This window comes from Delphinapterus leucas, chromosome 3, assembly GCF_059928025.1.
Source record: "Delphinapterus leucas isolate spDelLeu-1000000601 "Yukka" chromosome 3, BTC_Dleu_Yukka2, whole genome shotgun sequence".
Lineage (NCBI taxonomy): Eukaryota > Metazoa > Chordata > Mammalia > Artiodactyla > Monodontidae > Delphinapterus > Delphinapterus leucas.
In genome coordinates this window covers 107,642,877-107,663,704 of record NC_143131.1, presented here as the reverse complement: position 1 = coordinate 107,663,704, position 20,828 = coordinate 107,642,877, and the positions used below count along the sequence as shown (strand labels likewise).

Genomic DNA, 20,828 nt, shown 5'->3' with positions numbered 1-20,828 from the left:
GCTTACACACCCTCTCGTATTGCTATTCATTCCTTTTCTTCTTTATTGAAGTCAAACCTGATTGCCAGGACCCTTCTCACACACCCTCTTCTCTGGTATAATATGTCCTTTTCCAGCCCTACTCTCTCCTCCATTTCCAGAGAAGGAAATGTGATGTTCTTCTGCAATTTTCCAGCGAAACTCTCTGCTTTCACTCTCCTTCCCTCTTTCTTCTCCAGGCCCTTCTTAGCAGAGTTCACTCCTCTCTCTCTGGCATCTCCCCCTCTTTACTGGTTTCTTTCCCTAGACCTGTAAACAAGTGCAGAGCGTCTCCTCAGCCCTCCTTTTCCCTCAAGCTACCATGCTCTTTTCCTACTTTCACCTCTCATTCCTCTCTTTTAAGTAACCATTTGCTTTGTAGCCCCTGAATGCTGACCTCCCTCCTTCAGGCACATATATATATACTCTTGCAAAACACCTTTGCCAAGTTCAAAAAAATCTTTCTCTCAGTGCATATTTTCCTTGACCTCTGGCCAATGCCCTCCTTGATTTTCTTCTCTCTTAGCTTCCATGGTATTTCCCATCTGAGTTGTCCTATCATGACTATGATGTTCCATCTCTAATCTTCCCAGATTCTTCTTGTCTTTGGCATTTTCCATCCCTTGGGCATTTTCCAAAGTCCTCTGCTTTCTCAACATTCTGCCTCTCAGAATTGCATCTACCATCACGCCTTTTTGGATGGCCTCTGTTGAGCTGACTCCTAGGTGCCATCTCTAGCTCTCTAGTCCTCCTGAGTTCCACTCCTGCATTTCTAACTTCCATCTGGACAGTTTCTCTTTGTTTTCGTCTCCCTTTGTCCCATCCCCCTTCCTCTGCCTAGGGACTTCCTTGGATATATTAATAGTATCATTTCACTCAGGATTGAAGCCTCAGACTTAATTTTGACACCTCCCTCTCCCAATAGAGAAGTGAAAAAGTTATGTATATTCTTCCATCAAAATGGTTATTTCAAGTACTTGTACTATTTCTTCTACACTATTGCTGCTGTAGGTTCAGCTCCTCAGGAAACAGATTGAGCAGAGATTAGCAGGCACGAAGGTTATTAAGGATTGGTCTTGGGAGGGGGGGAAAGGAAGCAGAAGTGGGCTGTGATGCAGTCCCAATGTGGTCCTCAGCCCACCTGCCCCGGGAGCTCTGCATCTGGGAAGCACATCACAGTTGTCTTGAGTTAGGGCAGAGGGGCTAGGTGTTTATGTACCTGCATGATGAATCTTTGCCTACATCTGCCCCAAGAAGGGGTGTGACTGTGAGGAAGGTCCGCTTAGCTGAGGTGCTTCCTGAAGACAGTTCTCACCTCAGGACTTTCTGCCAGCCGCAGTCCCAACAGCTGAGGGCAAGGACGCGTGAGTCCTTCCTTCTTGAAGGGGGACCTGGGCAACACATCGCAGTCTCTACTACACTGCAGATTCCTCCAGCATCTCCCACCCCAGTAAGTTTCCAATTAGATCCTTCAGTTTCGCAACCACCAGGTTTTTCATCCTAAAGCAGGGCTTGGATTGCATAACTTCCCGCAAAACAACTTCTATTGACTTAGATGATCCTAGACGTAGATAAAGAAGCTTTTCCAGTTCTGACTGCCCTGTTTTTGGTGTGAAATTAGCCAAGTCACTTAATGGCTCTGAAACTCAACTCGTTTATACTGTATAAGAGAAGTTTGTTGACAGCACTGCGGTGTTGTGGGATGCAATGTGAAAGGACAGTGGGACACGGTTGGCTGCCCTTCTTCACAGCATGTAAGGCCCATCTTCTCCCCACGCTGGCGCCCTCAGTAACCGTACCTATCTTACCTGTACTTGCACCCATTATCAGCCTCTCTATAACTTGATGTTCTCTGAAATGCATTAGTTTTCTTCATCTGTGCATTTTATCTCTTGCCCTTCTATTTATTCTACATCTTTAAAGTTAGAATTTCTATGCCATCTTCCAGGATCAGTTCAAAAGCCACTTCCTCCAAAATGCTAATTCTTAACAGCAAATGGCTTTCATATATACTGCCCTCTTTGTGAGACAAGAACTGTTCTCAGCACTTCAGAAACGTTGGTTCGCTTACTCCTATGAGGCAGGTGCTACTACATGCCCCATTTTACAGATAAAGAAACTGAGGCACAGAGAAATTAAGTGACTTTCCCAAGCCCCTACACCCAGAAGATGACAGAAGTGGGATTTGTGCCCAGTCATCTGGTTCCAGCGTTCATAATCTACACTATGCAGCTCCCACCACATCACATCAGCCAAAATCTGTCCCTCCTCTGCCATTGAACTTATTCTGTGTTCTTCATATGGTTCTCATCACCAGTTCCTAGATACTGATAGATAAAAATTAAGAGAATTAGTGTGCATATTATTACCTGCTTAATTGAATCAATCAATTTTGTTAAGACTTTTGTTTAAAAGAAAGTACCTGCATTTTTTCAGTATGTCCTGCAATTGGGAAAAATCAGTAGAAAGAAAACAAAAGCTGGGAGAAAGCAGGGGCTGAGACTACCCCCCCACCCCCCGCAAGAGAACGTGTGCAAATTAGCCATTTATAAATCCTGTGATAGAAAGACTTAAAAATTTAAATTCACAAGAATAAACAGATGCTGGCAAAAACATTTTTCCCACTCTGACAAAAATATTTAAGCAAGTCATGTTTTCTTAATCTTATTTTACAGACATACTGCTCTATGGAAAATCTTGATTTCAGGAATGGGAGATTTCTCAGAGAATCCTATTTTTGAGAGTCTAAGTTCTGCTATTAAAGATTCTTATTTACTGTAGTATGTAAAAATTGACAAACGCAAAAGCCCATCATTATCGTTTGTTTTTAATTTTAAAATTAAATCAGTAGGCTCTTCCGTCTGAATATGACGCAGAAACACAGTTGGGGCATATTCCACGGCCCTGCCATATAGGCGCGTTCTCCAGCTCAGGGTTCAGTGGTCGCGTCTGCCTCTGAGGCTGTCTCTGTAGCCAGCTAGCCACCCCTGCTCAGAGGCAGCAGCCCTCTCACGCCCGCACCAGGGGCGGACGTGGGCTAATGCAGCAGAACCAGCGTGGGCTTTGCGTTTTGCATGGGACTCCATCCATATGGCCACTGCTTCCTCGTTTGCCACCTGCCTTGGTCGGCTCATATCCCAGTTGCTTGGTTCATCCTTCTGTTATCATTTCTAAGCCACAAAGAGAAATCCACAATTCCAGAATTCTTAAGGACAAAAAGGGCCCCCCTGCCCATTGCCTGTGACAGTTTTGGCAGTTGGGGAAAGGAATATGCCTGCAGCCCTGTCCCCCTCGAGGTGACCTCCTGAAAACGCATCCTTCTACGCCTCGCCCCTGCTTCCTCCAGCACTTTTGCTCGGAAGGCCAAACCTCTCTGTTTGTTAACACCTTCTCATCTCACTCTGGTTTTCTGAATTTCTTTTAAACCCTGTGAACTAGACATTGACGAGTGCAGGATTTCTCCTGACCTCTGTGGGAGTGGGATCTGTGTCAACACGCCGGGCAGCTTTGAGTGTGAGTGCTTCGAAGGCTACGAGAGCGGGTTCATGATGATGAAGAACTGCATGGGTAAGCTGCTCGGGTCTGCAAACCGGTGTAGCACAGACTCCTTAGTGCGACCTTGGCCTGTCTCAGAGCTGTGAACAGCATGCTTGGCAAGGAGCTGCGGTGAGAGAGAGAACAGATCTAAGTGTCAGACAGGAAATCCGCTCCTCGATAGCTCTTGGGGAGCCCCAGCCCCTCGGTGCCTTAATGGCAGTGAGATATTGAGACTGGGTTCTGCTTATTTATAGAATCTGAAGTCACCACAGACTAACTGCTGAGGAGGGAGTCACTGAAAATGTATGGTAGTGGGTGGTGACCCCCAAATTTATATTGTCATACGAATCCCATGTCCTTTTCCTTACTTGGGTGTTATTACAAACACTCTTGGCATTGCCCACCTTTTAGCCCATCGTTTGATTTTTAGCAACTTATAGGACTCAGCTCATGGGATACAGAAAGTGATCAGTCTAAGAGTTTTCTTTCACTATGATTAGAGATAGAGACATATGGTGTCTGGAGTTTAGAGTGATATAAAGTGAATATTGTTTATTTTTACCTCTCATGAGCCTGCTCATTTCATACAAGTAAAAGCCTTGATAGCTCACTATCTTTTCAGAGTAGAACTTTAACCTTTTATCTACTGATCATAAAGTGAAGAGAGCGTTATCCCATCTCTTATTAACCCATGTCTCACGTTTGAGTCACAATGACCTCAGATAATGAATCTTTCTCCCATGCTGTGTGCGTGAACCTTTTTTCCTCAGAGTTCTTTAATGGCTCTCACGTTTTTACCTTTCAGACATTGACGAATGTGAACGTAACCCTCTCCTTTGTAGGGGTGGCACCTGTGTGAACACTGAGGGCAGCTTTCAGTGTGACTGCCCACTGGGACATGAGCTGTCACTGTCACGTGAGGACTGTGTGGGTGAGTTTGTCTCCTCAGCACATAAAACCCTCCCAGTTCAACTGGTAAATATCATAAAGATCAGAGGTCATTCTCATGAACTGGTTGTTTTGGGCCTGTGAAATCTAACAGATTAAAATTTGGGAATTCAGAGTCTGTACATTTGGATTCAGGCTGTGTCTTTAGAAGATGCTTACCCCAGTTCCCCTCGTTTTCGTTACAAGCGCACTGGAAAGGACCCTGTGGGAGGGACCCTGTGTCAGGCCTTGTAGTTCCCTCCTCCGGGTCGGCTGGGATGGGTCAGCTGCTCCCCTTGGAAGGGCTGCTCCCTGATAGTTTGCCTGTGTGCACACCTGTGCACAAGAATCCACTCGGTGCCCCGTGTCAGTCGTCACAGGGTCTGCTCACCTGTGTGTGAGCTCACGCTCCAACCCCCTCCTCACAGAAGCACTGAGGCCTCTTTACCGGCCCTGAGCTCAGGGATGGGGGGCGGAGGATGTAGGTGCGACCACGGCTGGTCTTGAAGAAGCTTTAAAGCTTTGATTTAGCCAGGAAATGTTTTCCTCACAGTAAGTCTTTCTTGAAAGTGTAAGCAAATAAAACAGTTTAAAATAGACAGATCCCACACCCCCAAATAAAAACATAGCTTGAGCACACCTCCCGACTACTCATGTATTTATTTATAACCCATATTTATATCACTATGCTAATGATAGGTGAATCTTAAATCATAGACCATTTTATTTATTTTTTAAATTTTTTTATTCAATGAAAGATTCTTTAAATTCTTCCGTGCTTTACAGTTCTCAGAAGTTTTGCATTCATGTTTTTGTATAATCCCATAATAACCCTTTTTTTTTAAACCCCTACCCCTATCTTGCCCCTCCACCGTTTCCTCTCCCCACTGGTAACCACTAGTTTGTTCTTTGTATCTGTGAGTCTGCTTCTTTTTTCGAACAGACATTTTTAAAAGGTGAAGGTTTTAAATATTTTTACTTCCACTTTAATAGTTCAAAAAGCTTTTTCACACAGATAATTACAGAATATTTATTCATGGTTGTGATACCAGTGATCCAGAGATCTGTTTCTACGTTCAGTCTATTTTGCTAATTAATTTTCATGGTTTTTTTTTTTTTTTTTTGTGGTATGCGGCCCTCTCACTGCTGTGGGCTCTCCCGCTGCGGAGCACAGGCTCCGGACGTGCAGGCTCAGCGGCCACGGCTCACGGGCCCAGCCGCTCCGTGGCATGTGGGATCTTCCCGGACCGGGGCACGAACCCGTGTCCCCTGCATCGACAGGAGGACTCTCAACTACTTCGCCACCAGGGAAGCCCTTCATGGGTTTTATAGCTGAAAAAAAAAGTTCCCCTCAATGATATAATGTACATTATAAAATATGTATTTTTGCATGTTCAATAAAATAAATATTTCATGATTATAAACATAAATCTGCCACATTGTCTTCTTAGTAATTTTGAGAATTTGGGGTGAATTTCTTGTTATATCTGATTTTTACCTTAGATTGTGTTTGACGGGTAACTTGTGTGAGAAAGTGTCACTCTACCATTTTCTTGCTCTTCTCTTTTTGCATTATTAGTACTAGTCTCTTCAACAGATCTTTGCAGGCGTTTTCTTTAAGGCATCTGCCCATCTTATAAGGGTTAGTTTACTTAAAAACAGGCAATATAATCTGTAATCCACCTATCCAGGCCCTGTAAACACAATGCCATGAAAAGTTAAAAACTGAGGGCCCTATTTTCAGCCCCTCTGTTTTTGGAACCAGCTGTCTTCCCTCAGGAACCTTCATGTTATTTAGACAACACGTACCCATCCAATTAAGACCAGCTGAGGGTGCCAGTGTAAATTCATAGATTAAGTATTAACAAGCTTTATTTCTGGCATGTGCTAGGTAGATGTGGTCTAATGTGGTACTCACTAGCCACACGTGGCTATTTAAATTTTATCAAAATTAAATAACGTTAAAAATTCAGTTCCTTAGTCACAGTATCCATGTTTCAAGCACTCAGTAACAGCTACATATTGGACAGCACAGATATGTAACAGTTCCATCAATGTAAAAAGTTCCACTGGAGAGCACTGTTGCAGATAGAACTAAGAGAAATATAGATTCTGGCGTTTTCTTTGAATTGCTGCAAGAGACCATCTTACTTCCCCCTGAAGTAAATAAAGCCCTTTGGAGACCATTGCTCTGATGCTGCATGTTCTTGATAGTTTAAGTGGTGTTGTGATTTCATAAAACATTAACTCTGTGTATCTTTTTATAGATATTAATGAATGCTCCCTGAGTGACAATCTCTGTAGAAATGGAAAATGTGTAAACATGATTGGAACTTATCAGTGCTCCTGCAATGCTGGGTACCAGGCCACGCCAGACCGGCAGGGCTGTACAGGTAAGGGTAGGCCAGGCAGGTCTGGAAGTTGTATTTCTCAAGTCAGTCGAGGAATGCTTCTGGCACGGAATATATAATGACGCCGATGGGAGTCCTTTGTCCTAAAAACAAATCTAAGAATGGGGGCAGATGCCATGGTTTGGTGGTTTTGCAGAGGAACCTTTGGTTTTTAATAAGAAACATCCTATATTTCTCTCTCTATATATATTTCATCCTATATGGTATATCTGAGTTCTTTAATCTTAGGTTACTGGAGCTGAATGTCAAATGAAATGCTGTCTAAAAGGAAGTGAGAGGAACTAAGAAAGGCTAATGTTACAATGATCAATCAACATGAAAAATCCAAAGTCACTGGAGCATTGTCTGTTTAAGAAGAAGTAGAAAAACTCTCTTTTTTTTTTTTTTTTTTAAGGAAGTATCTCTGACAAGTAACGTGGTGGCAATGTTTTTACAGATATTGATGAATGTATGATAATGAACGGAGGCTGTGACACCCAGTGCACTAATGCAGAAGGAAGCTATGAATGTAGCTGCAGTGAAGGTTATGCCCTGATGCCAGATGGGAGGTCGTGTGCAGGTACAGGAAGGAAAATACACAGACTTTGTACATCTGGTTAATCTTATCTTACAAATCTGGCTCCACATATTTTGTGTGGAACTGGATGGAAAAAAATGCATGAGCTTAATAAAAGTCATCCTTGTTTTTCATTTGATTTTGATTTTGTATCATCAGATATTGATGAATGTGAAAATAATCCTGATATCTGTGATGGTGGACAGTGTACCAACATTCCTGGAGAGTATCGCTGTCTGTGTTATGATGGCTTCATGGCTTCAATGGACATGAAAACATGCATTGGTGGGTACCATAAGAACAGGATAAATATTTATGTACAGTGTGCACACACACACACACACACGCGCGCACCTAAGAAGAAAAGGCTTTTTTGGTTATTTTTAAAATTCAAACCATTGTATTAGAAGATGTGAAAGCCAAAAAGGAAGAATTATTTGAAAAAAAAATCCTTAAAGACAGTATATTTATCTGTAATACTGTGTCCTGCAAATACATTATATTTTAAACGTTATTTGTGTATCTCATTGGTATGCTATTCAGTTTAAAAGATAGCTTTTGAATTACTAGAATAAACAAGTATTAACCAAGGTGTTGAAAATCAATTTCCTAGACGTGAATGAATGTGACTTAAATTCAAACATCTGCATGTTTGGGGAATGTGAGAACACCAAGGGATCCTTCATTTGCCACTGTCAGCTGGGGTATTCAGTAAAGAAGGGGACCACGGGATGCACAGGTAGGTCTCAAGCTTGTATCCCCTGTGTTTCAGCTTCTTATATTTCAGAGGTTAACCTTCAACATCATTTGTTCCCTGGAATTTCTTGTACTTTCACCCACACCAGGTTGTGACAGTTATGTGATGAGTAACTGGCCCAGAGCATGTGTGATGCGTTTGTCTCTTCTCTGTGGTAGATGAGCACGGTCTCAGCTACCAAGCCACAGACCTGGCTGCGTGCTTGGTCACGGAGTGGGAGAATGGGTGTGGAATCTGGCCCCCATGGTTCTGATGTGCTCCTGGTAGCTCTTGGGGCAGCGTTCACTTTCTCCTGCCCAAACAGGAGATATACGTAAGGAAGAAGCACCAAAAGACCTGGAGGAATCCCAGGTGTTTGCTGAGTTTTACAGTTCTTTTAAACTAACAAAAATTAATCTAAAACTTATATTTAGACTCTTTTCCTTCCTTTGTTTCCCCATCTTTTTCTCTGCTCTTCCCTCCTCTCTTTCCATTTGCTTTTGCCTTCTCTTCTCCCTGCCCAAATTTCCTCTCTTCGCTTTTTTTCTTTGTTCACCCCATTCATTTTATCTCTTATTCCTGTTCTCTACTAAATAGTTTTAGCCTTTTGAAGGGCGGATGGGGGTTGAACTCCCAGGGTCAGTACTTTGGGCCAAATGTCCATCATTGCTCAAGGCTTTAGTGTGGTATTTTGCTCAAGCCAGGTGGTGGGTGACTTAGACTGCAGCCTAGGCCTTAAGCTGGCACCTCCAGGAAAGAGCAAGTAATGAAAGAAGAACTCTGCATGTTCATATGTATGTGTACCACATACACAGACACTATATACATAATACTGATAAAAGCATCTGGTCATTTTCCAGAAAACATTTCCAGTGATTATTTTTATATATTCTGGCTGGCAATTTCTTTCAGGGAAGGCCTTGTTTGATTTGGATCATGAACTTCCAAATCCTGTTGGAGTCTAAACATATTAAAAATAAAGTGACGTTAATGTTTTCTCTGTGTTTACTTTAAAATTTTGCCTATACAGAAATCTCTTGGAAGTAGAATTAACTAGGTTGTATCTTATCTTCATATTAACTACGGTTTCTCAGATGTGGATGAGTGTGAAATTGGTGCCCACAACTGTGACATGCATGCCTCATGTCTAAACGTCCCAGGAAGCTTCAAATGTAGCTGCAGAGAAGGCTGGGTTGGAAATGGCATCAAATGTATTGGTGAGTATTTTGCAAATGTAAATAACCTTCGCTAAGACACAAAATCTCTAGAGGCTCTTCTTTGCACAGTTGTTAACCTACATACTTAAATAGGAACATGCCTCTTAGTTTCATTTATTCTCTTGAAAATTAAAGGCTGTCTTTCGTTGCAAGATAATTCTTGCCTAAGAGTTTCCTTTAACTTTGGTATAAATGATCAAATTACAACAGTATGCCTTGGCATCTGCTTTTTAATGTGGTGTTGTTCAGTAAAAATTATTTGATGTGCAGCCAGAAATCCAAACAGCTGTAGGATGAAACATGAATAATATATTTTTCCAGTTTTTTCATAGAGTAACAGTGAGATTTAAAACACAGTGAAATAAATGAAGGGAATGAAATGATTTTTTTCAGATAACCTAGGTCTATAGTAAGTGGTCAATACCAGCTTCTTAATAGGAAATAGAATTCTTCTTCCAGACAAATCTAAATGTCTTGGATTCCAAGAAGCCAGATTAGAAGGAGAATGTGAAGGCAGTTGCCATTCTCCAAGTTTTATAGTTCTTGACCAGAGTCTAATAAGTCCTTTATAGCTGTGAGGCAAGGAACTGGATTTTACTCCTGATGTCATTCATAATGCTGCTTGGTACGTTCAGTGTTTTATGTGCCTCAACAATAAGGCATGTTGCAACTCGTAAAAAGTATCCAGGTCTATTTAAAATACAAATTAAAGCAAGCAAAACCGACCTCCCCATGTTTACTCATTAAAACCTGATAAGCCTGCAGCAAGAATTAAAGGATAATTTTAAGATCTCTTATTAATAATATTAGTTAATTTGAATGTACTTTCTTACCTACTCAATTGTTTTATACTTGTCAAATGTTTATGAGCTGACTCCAGAATTTGAGTTAACATAGTTTTTAAATAACTTTGCTAGGGAAGGTTCTCTCACGGTGTCACTAAGTCCACTAGCTACCCACTTGAGTCCAGCCATTTCTCTATCATTAATCTCACAACTTTTCAGCTATATCCCCATTCCCAGTTTTCTAGTCCCATTTGTTTACTGTTTTTCCCTCCTCTAGCCTCCCTTCTTTTGTGCTTCTTGTCCAGCTATCACTCTGGCCAGCTATCGAAAAATAGCCTGCCGCTAATACAAAAGATTTAACCATGTCCAGGCACCTCTACTCCAAAATGGCATCCAAATCCCTCCACTCCTTTCCATCTCCATCCCCCTGCTCTCATCACACCGTTCTCTCTCTCAATCTGCCCCCCACCCCAGCCCTTTCTCTCTGTTAGCTGCTGAAAGAACCTCCTCATATGTTGACTTACTCCCTCTCTGGTCCTCCCGCAATCCATTCTCCACATTGCAGCCAGGTAGATTTTTTAAACCATGGATCTGATTTCTTCACAATTGTCATCTTAATCCATTGAATTTAGGATAAACTTCAGCTTCCTTCACATGGTTTACAAGACCCTATGGCATCTTCCCACTATCTCTCCAGCTTCACTTTCCTTCATCCTTGGTCTCCTACATTGTGCTTTGTCACTCTAACCTCCTTTAATTTTTGTCACATCAAAGCTCTTTTCCTTCTCAGTGTTTTCATACGTGCTGTTCCCTCTGCAAGGAAGACCCATCCCTACTTCTATTCGCAGGTCAACTCTTGCTCATCTTTCAGATGGGAAGTTAACTGAAAATGACTTCCTCAGTGGAGCTTTCCTAATTCCTGCAATCCAAATTAGACACCCTTCTTATTTCCTTATACCTTGTAACTTTTCTTCATGGTACATGTATGACAGTATTTAATTTAATTTAATTCTCTGTGTTTAACATCTGTCTTTTCCACTAGACTACGGGTTCCATGAGGTCAAGAATCATATCTTGGTTTCCTCATCTATAAAATGAACTTGAAAATTCTATGGTAATTTTCCTGCTCTGAAATTCAGTATTATCTTGAAAATTGACCCCTTTTTTAGTGATAAGGTAGCCAATGATAAAATTCACCCTCGGTAGAAATCAGAAGGAAATCTAGGCCTGGTTTTCTTTTAAACATTATAATTCTAGTTGATTAGACAGCTCACAAAATGTTTGAACTAATTATTTTGGCCCATGTTTGTAGCATGAACATTTTGGATTATAGGTCTGAGGTCTTAGAAAATTATATAGAACTGCAACTTGACCAGTAAACTGAAATACATTCCATTTGGCCAGTTTGGGGCCAGTTTACATTTAAATTAAGACAAATGAAAATCTTCCTGGGTGTTTAAATATTCCATTTTCATTTCTGAACTTTATTGCTATGTTCTCTTGACATGCAGATCTGGATGAATGTTCTAATGGAACCCACCAGTGCAGCATAAATGCTCAGTGTGTCAATACCCCAGGCTCCTACCGCTGTGCCTGCTCCGAAGGGTTCACTGGAGATGGATTTACCTGCTCAGGTGGGTGAGGTCCTGATTTTCATGCAACACTCTGTATGTTTTCATCATCAGAAGGAGACTGTAGTTAAAGGAGGCTGAAATCACTACCTCTGTTTTTACACTTGACTTAAGGTGAATATGTATCTTTTGCTTACATTAAACACAAAAACCTGGAAATTTTTTAAAATAATGGCATTTATTACTATCATGTACTCTTAGTGACTGTCATTTCCTTTTATTCATTAATTAACATAATGGTCAAAAATACAGGCTCTGAGTCAGACCATCTGGATCCAGATCTTGCCTGTGCTGCTTACTGGCCATATAGACTTAAGTGAATGACTTAACCTGTGTGTCCTTAGTTTCTCCTTTTTGAAATGGACATGGTGGTAATAATAATAATAAGTACTATTTCCCTTTTTCTTTTATATCATTGAATGAATGACATGTTGGGAAAACTATACAGCTTCTTAAAATAAAATCTATGACCTACCCAATCACTGCTATTTATTGTGTTTATCAAAATCTCAGTTTATCACATGGTATTGAAAGGATTAAATGGAATAATACAAGTAAAGAGCTTAGAAACATGCATCATAAGAGCTTAATGAATGTGAGTAAATTCACTCTGCATTCCTTGAGGATAAAACATCCACTTATTATATTCACGTAAAAGACTAGATCATCTTGCTGGACATAAAGAATGATACTTTTAAGCTTGAGAGATAGGTGTTTCTCAGTTGAATTTCAGTGCACACTTTAAACCCCAAATTAAAAGATAGTTTTTTCTAATTAGTGACATCAAAAACACAGACTTACAGTTTTCTAATGCCTCTTTAAGAAAACATGTTTATTCAGTTGTAAAGCTTCCTTACTTTTAAACCTCAGGTACTGCATCTTTCTTAGCATGTCTCTGCACCGTGGTGTGAGGGCAGGGGCATGGCTTTGGTATCAGACACAGCTGGACCTAGACCCTGGCTCAGCCGCAGATTAGATCACTGTGACTCCCAGGCATCAGTCACCTCCTCTTAGCCTCGGGTTCTTCCTCTTGTAAACCTCACAGGGTTGGTGAACTAAGTGAAAACATGAACGTCAGGCAGCTAGCACACTCCTTGGCAAATGTTAGGCCCTAAATATAAGAATATTTTAATGAGATTGTAATGGCATGAAAGAAACTTTCCTCACTCCCTTAGAGTGTCCCTTACTTGCTTAAAAATACTTGAACTAGTGAAAAAGTTGTTCATTTTAATACTGTAATGTTTTCAAATGAATTAACACCATTTTAAGATTAATTCCAATGTTCTTGGTTATATCTAAATGATGTTGGTGTAACACAGATGCATCAAATTAGCATTAAAGAGAACTGAGACAGATGTGAGAGACACCTCGTTCCTCCTGTTTATCATAATGGAATTGAATGTTAGGGCATAAACAGCTCTGCTATCAAGTTGTATACCCTTATTTAGGTGTATATGGATAATTGTTGTTTGATGTTAATGAGCACTAACTCAAGCCAGTGAGACTGGTTTAGTTATAGAGCAAAGAAAAAAATGTCATGAGATTTGGAACTTAATAGAGATGTAATTTGCTCCTTCAACAGATGTTGATGAGTGTGCAGAAAACATAAATCTCTGTGAGAATGGACAATGCCTCAACGTCCCGGGTGCATATCGCTGCGAGTGTGAGATGGGCTTCACTCCAGCCTCAGACAGCAGATCCTGCCAAGGTGGGTCACCAGGATTCCAACTCATTTCCAAGTTGGATCAACTACAACAAATGAAACTACAAAAAGGGCTGAACAGGCTCCACCTGGAAGCAGAATACACAGCACATGCTGCACACATAAAAGTCATTTGTTTAAGCATGGATTATTTTGCCGAATGAATAATGATGAAGGTGGCTTTCATCTCTTATGAAGTTTTCCTGGCCAGGAGCCAAGAGTTGGAACTTTGGCTTATTCGTTTTTTTTTTTTTTAACTATTTCTTTTTTTATCACTAAATGAATGAAATGTGGTAAACTGTTCAGCTTTTAAAATATATTGTGTACCTCAATCACTGCTATTTAATGTGTTTATCAAAATCTAAGTAGCTCATTTTTGGCATTACCTTTATGCTTTAGTCAACTGTCTGTATGTCTGGGACTGGAAGTCCTCTTCAGGGACTCATCAAGAAGTACACCTTTTGCTTAATAGTCATGTCTCCTGCCTCTAAGTTATGACATCACCCCCTTTCCTAGAAATGGGACTTTGTGACTAGTGTGATATCTTTCCAAGAAAAAGAATTTGGATTTTCTTTTACATTAGAGACTCAACTCACACTACATAGAGTTTGGGCCATCATTGTGTTCATAAAAGTACATGAAAATGTAAATAAAGGAGAAGGATTGAAAACAATTCATATGCCATAAGGTTTTAACAAAATTAGTGATTCATAGAAAACCTTAAAAAAAAACTCAGGCTAACTGCTAGCAAAGATTATAAAATGAAACCAGATTACAGGCTTTCCCTACATGAGTATCTAATCAAATGAACAGAAATACTAAATGCCAGCGTGCGTGCGCGCGCACACACACACACACACACACACTTCACCAGCATCAACCAAACAAAAATTATGCAATCTGGGGTAGCTTGGAGTAGAGCCTGACTCTGCCCCACCACCAGAAGTGTCACTGAAGAAAGAAAGTGTGCCTAAAAGATCATGGCAATTTCCATAAATATCTACCAATTTGGAGAGAATCAGAATGAGAGAATGAATAGTAGGCTCTGGGAAGATGATATTAGAAACTGAAAGTATTCATGCTTCTACTTTGACCTGCTAGGTTGGGCAGAACCTAAACCATTTTATACAAGGCAGCTGTAGAATGAGCTTTATTTTTTTCCTAGTCCTGGTTCCTTCTAAGCATTGAAGTCAATTGGTAGAAACTGTGAGTCAATGTGTTTATGGAATTACATGATTTATTACCCACGTCAGCTTGACAAGAATTGGTGGGAAAAGGGACAAGTTAGCAATAGCCAGACACTTTTGCCAACATAAAATTTCAAAATTAATCCTTCATACATAAGACAGCATTTCCCTTTCATAATTCTGTTCCATTATTTGTGGCCTAGGGTCTTCCAAAACTTCTCGCAGAACCTCCCTCAAGGTGATGCTAAATAGTTTCTGTTTACTGTACTTCCTTCTCCTGTTGGCTTTCCCAAAATATGTTGTTTCCATGGAGAGAAATCCCAGTTGCCAGGGCACCTGAGAGTGGCACACATGTAGCTCACCCTTTGCTCCATTTAACCAGATGCCAACTTTTGAGATCCCAAAAATGCAATTCCATGGTTCTGCCTGTTTCTCTATGGTTTTGTCTTCTCTCTTTCTATGAGATCTGGCACATTTAGACAGTTTATCCTGAATTTATTACTTTAATTCCTTGATATTTTCCCATCTTATTATAAATTGATGCCCCTTTGAATTGATCCTCTAAACAACATTTTCCACTCAGCATCTACCTCTAATCACAAATTCTCAGAATTTCTATAGAGTTTAAAAAACTGCTGGAGTTGGCCATTTCCCAGTATTCTTCACCAAAATGGGAAGGTACAGAACCTGCAAGAACCTCCTCAGGGACAGGTTAGGACTCCATCAGATGGAGTAAACCCAGATACAGAGCATTTAGTATGATTTCCGAAGAGAGAGCAGGGGCCAGATTCACCAACAAAGAGCACACAGAGCCCAGTGGAGGTCCTCCCATCCGTATTTCTCCTCTTCCCCCACCTTATGAAACTCTGGGCCACAGAATAGAAGCTATAATGAAACCCGTACCCCAAGCTCTCTTCCAAAGAAAGCCCAAATCAAAAAAGAAGGGAGGATGTTGAGAAGCTCCATCTGAACTGTATCTCAGAGTACAGTTGACACTTGAATAACATGGGGGCTAGGGACACTTACCCTCAGCATGGGGGGAAATCTGTGTATAACTTGTAGTCGGCCCTCAGTGTTCACAGTTCTCTGCATTCGCGGTTCCATGTCCACACATTTAACCAACTGCAGATAGTGTAGTTGTACTACATACACTGTAGTATTTACTATTGAATAAAATCCATGTATAAGTAGACCTGCACAGTTCAAATGTATGTTGTTCAAGCATCAACTGTATATAAAACTCTTGAAAGAGCTGACCAAGTAATGTGTAAACAAACTGAAACAACAGCAACTGTGCAAGTGTTCTATGGAAACAACAACAAAAAAAGCATACAAAAAGCAGATAATCAATCCGGAGTAGAGGAAAAGTACTCAAGGAACAAGAGCAAATTTCGCATAGGTATATTGTACCTCAGATAACCTTAATAAAAACATATGATTGAACAAGTTCAAAGTGATTATAAAAACAGAAAAAAAAGACAAAAAGAGATATTGCAGAGTTAAGGGAAACAAAAAACGTGGACCAGTGCAGCAAAATAAGAGAACAATTAAATAGACACAGCAAAGAACAGAGGAGATGAAAATGTAATTACTACCACAGAGAATGGACGTGAGATAATCACAGTGGAAAAAAAGGGGGGAGAGGATAAATTAACACTATTAGAGAAAAGACAAAGACCATAAACTTAAGTATAATGGGTGTTTCTGAAGTGAAGAGTCCCTAAAAATTGAATAGAAAAAAAGTATTAAACAACCAAACATTTTCCTGAAATAGAAGAAGGAACTGAATATACAGAAAGAAGTAAATCATTTTTATTTAACCTTATTGAATTTGTCAACTTAAGTAATAGAGATTCTTCAAACTGCAGATAGAAAAGGCAAGACATGAACAAAACAAACATTCAGTACCAACGCACATTAGAATGCTGCCCTCACAGTTATAAGGACACATGTGACAAGAAAGCTATACCTCAGAGTTAGTTAATTATAAAGACAATAGACAGGGCTTCCCTGGTGGCACAATGGTTAAGAATCCTCCTGCCACTGCAGGGGACACGGGTTCGAGCCCTGGTCTGGGAAGATTTTGCATGCCAAGGAGCAACTCAGCCAGTTGCGCCAGCAACTGAGCCTGTACTCTAGAGCCCACGCGCCACAACTGCTGAAGCCCGCGCGCCACAACTGCTGAAGCCCTCGCGCCTAGAGCCCATGCTTTGCAACAAGAGAGGCCACCGCAATGAGAAGCCTACACACCGCAACGAAGAGTAACCCCTGCTCACCGCAACTAGAGAAAGCCTGCACGCAGCAATGAAGACCCAACACAGTCAAAAATAAATAAATAAAATAAATAAATTTATTTAAAAAAAAAAGACAATAGACATATCCTGACAAGTGAAATAATTCAGAAATAAACCACCTGTGGGATCTCCCTTCTTGTCTTGGGCAAAACAAACAAAAACAAAAACAAAAAAAACACACAACTTATCAGCAATGAAAAACAGCCAATCAAGAAGTAAATGGAGAAGTGACAATAAAAACATTATTGATTCCTTTAAAGAATTAGTACTAAATACTGTAGAGATTATGGTAAATGCCATGAACATTTAAAAAGTGAAAATAATATGAATAACAAAAATGAGTTGGAAGCATATATGGATGCTAATTGTTAATCATCATTGTATAGAATCCATTAATACTGTCTTAAAATTGTGTTTGAATTTTAACATAAAGCCAAAAGATGATACAGTTTTAGTGTTTTCATCAATTCTTACCATTAGAAAGCATTTTAGAAGATACTGAGATAATGAAAAATTGATCTGATGCATGGAAATTGTTTCAGCTTTACTCTCTGTGAATATGCACTGAGAAATATCAATGTTTGGAATGGTGTTCATCCAATTACAATGATAATTCTGGATAGAAGCATTTTTGAGTGATTTTTGTTCTTGCTATCTTATTTTCTGTGTTTCCTATCTTTTCTGTTTCCTATCACCACTTTTCTGTATTGTTCAAATTTCTGAATATGCATCAATTTTATAAAAACAAGGCAGTATTCTCTTAAAATACCTTATTCCACGCAACTTTTATGTTATTTAAATGGAAGTTATTTCTTTTATGTTATTTAAATGGAAGTTATTTCTAATAAAGTTCACTTAAAAGTAAAATGCATATGCAGAAGGCTGATAATACAATTCCACTTCAATTTATAGATTAACACAACTCAATTATAAACTAACTTAATGAGTCTTTACTGATTTATATAAAAAGAATAACTTTGTTTATTGCCCCAACACAAGTAAAGACAACTTTACACGTCAATTGAACTTCTAGACACAGTTTGAACTATACTTTAAATATAAGATAGTTGCAATGCTTTATTTTGACAATCATAAATGACCAAAAGACCCGTTTATACTTAAGATATAACTGTCTCAAGACAGCATTTTAGAATGACTTGTCTAGTCTAGCCTAAAATGGCATGCCTGGTCTGCATTCTCAGGATATGAGGTAATTTGTGTACAAAAATGTCCATCCTCTTCCTGTGAGTAGAAATACAGATTACTTCTACAGCTGTACAGGCACACTATGCCTTCATTTTCATACCAATGAGGAGTAATAACTTCTTGTTTATTTTGAGTTAAAGCTTCATGGAAGACTTTCATAAACTGAATTTATGATTTCAGTCCAATAGAGATATCTTAATGAGATTTGGAGGAATGTGGGGCAATGGATGATCTTATTACACACTACTGGGAAAAAACTTCTTTCCCTGTTTATAACTGACTTTATTATAACAGATCAGATTACATAATAAGAAAGAAGTTTAAAAAATTAAACTTAAATAATTTAAAAGATATATTTAATATTTAAAATATTTATGTTGTATATTTTGTATGTTATAGATGTTTATAAAACATCTGCTGTTTTCACTTAATTATTATAATCTTTGAATTTGTTTTTATCTTTAACTTTTTACAATCTTATTCCTTTAACACGTTCATATTTAATTTCTAAAAGGTTTTTATGCCCTAGGCCAATTTTTTTCTGAAGTATTTTACAGGTCAAGACAGTAAAATACTGTCAATAAAATAAGATAATATTCTTTCATATTTCTGACCCATATAAACATTAGTTGCTTGCCATTTATGTGACATCTCTGGTCAAAGAAAAAGAAAATTTTTTGCTGCATAAAAACATCTGAGGAGATAGAATAATTTATTAATGTCATACAGTAAATCTAAATGTCTTTGTAATCAAGAGATTACTATTTTTTTTTAATCTCCAGATATCGATGAATGCTCCTTCCAAAATATTTGTGTCTTTGGAACATGTAATAATTTGCCTGGAATGTTTCATTGTATCTGTGATGATGGTTACGAATTGGACAGAACCGGAGGGAACTGTACAGGTATGGCCAGTTAAGGGCTTAATTGTGTTCTTATTAGTTGAAATGAACATTTTGTGCTAGATATAGAAGTTCCTCAAATTTCTGCTTAGCCTGCTATGCCTTGGGCTATGCATTTTTTTGAAAAAAAAATTACATTCTGATACATTTATTGTTTTATTATTTTTTTATTAATTTTTATTGGAGTATGGTTGCTTTACAATGTTGTGTTAGCCTCCACTACACAACAAAATGAATCAGCCATACACATACAGATATCCCCTCCCTTTTGGACTTCCCTCCCATTTAGGTTACCACAGTGCATTAGGTAGAGCTCCCTGTGCTATACAGTATGTTCCCATCAGTTGTCTATTTTATACATAGTGTCAATAATGTATATGTGTCAATCCCAGTCTCCCAATTCCTCACACCCCACCCCTTTCCCCCTTGGCTGATACATTTATTTTTAACTATTGAATTGATCCATTGTAATATAAACAACTTAATATTAAATATCCAACACGAAATTAGTAAAGTATTTCTTTGTATGTATTTGTGATGTCCACATATATGTACAAATATATAATACATATGTTTAAGTTTAATTAAACAAACAGTGATAAAATGTTTTTCTTCAGAATTGCAACGTTTCATTATAATTTATTTATTAAGGATATTAAATGATATCATCATGAATACTGTGTGACTGATCTATGGAAACTGCTTTAGGTGTATACAAGTATTTCATTTTTATTTCATTGTTCTGAGTCCCTCCTAAAGATTTTTAGTCTACTGACTTGCAAAATTTCCACCAAATTCTTTGGAACAGCAGTATGCACGAGGAAAGTAAAGATGTTAATGTGGGCATTTTAAATGTTTTTCCTAGATATTGATGAATGTGCAGATCCAATAAACTGTGTGAATGGCCTATGTGTCAACACTCCTGGTCGCTATGAGTGTAACTGTCCACCCGATTTCCAGCTGAACCCCACCGGTGTGGGTTGTGTTGGTAAGCAAAAGCTATATGAAACAAATGAATAGAAGTACATAGAGTTAAATACTCATACTCTCTTGTGATGACCATTTACTACAATTAACTTGAGAACAAAATAGTAGTCCTTTACCTGAAGAAACTCTAGATTACCAAAATATATGGTCGCTTTTATCCTGCTTATCTTCCAAGTCATATTTTGAAACAGGAATTTTTGAGACATCTGCTCCCACCACCTCCTCTCACAGACTTGAGAACCAGGACCCTAGAGGTGCAGTCATTTGTTCAAGGTCTCAGAGCTTGCACATGGCAGAGCTGAAGCAGTGTCCCGAGCTGCCTGGCTCCCTGTCCAGTACATCGGCCAGGACAGACGTGTTTGAAATGTGGAATCAGTTTTACAAAATGAATATGTTTCAGGTATATGCATGACAACTGACAGGCAAGCAGTTAATGGCATTTATAGGACCATTTCAGGTATATATTTTTTCAAAACCAAGAAAATACAGAATAAAATTTGAGTTAGCTATGATTAAATTCCCATTAAAATTTCTAGTAAGGTTGTTTGTGCCTTTTTCTTCTGCAAATTATTTTCAAAATGACTTACAAATATAAAAAATTAAAAAGGTTCACTGGATGCATATGGCAGATAACAAGGACTGTTTTTCCTGATACCAAAGGCTAAGAATATGCAAACTCTGTGAACCAGCAGCTCCTCTCTGGGCTTTAGATATCAAATAAAGTAACTTACA

At 39.0% G+C, this 20,828-nt stretch overlaps 1 protein-coding gene across 1 annotated transcript in view; it reads left to right on the top strand.

The window, feature by feature from the left end:
• The window catches only part of FBN2 (fibrillin 2), a 231,632-nt gene that overhangs the window by 162,681 nt on the left and 48,123 nt on the right, over positions 1–20,828 (top strand). Inside the window, exons 26-36 of the mRNA XM_022588708.3 lie at positions 3,457–3,585; positions 4,361–4,486; positions 6,750–6,875; positions 7,330–7,452; positions 7,609–7,734; positions 8,063–8,188; positions 9,280–9,402; positions 11,699–11,821; positions 13,401–13,526; positions 18,990–19,112; positions 19,975–20,097. Coding sequence (XP_022444416.1) covers positions 3,457–3,585; positions 4,361–4,486; positions 6,750–6,875; positions 7,330–7,452; positions 7,609–7,734; positions 8,063–8,188; positions 9,280–9,402; positions 11,699–11,821; positions 13,401–13,526; positions 18,990–19,112; positions 19,975–20,097 — 1,374 coding nt within the window. The remainder of the gene's footprint in view (positions 1–3,456; positions 3,586–4,360; positions 4,487–6,749; positions 6,876–7,329; positions 7,453–7,608; positions 7,735–8,062; positions 8,189–9,279; positions 9,403–11,698; positions 11,822–13,400; positions 13,527–18,989; positions 19,113–19,974; positions 20,098–20,828) is intronic.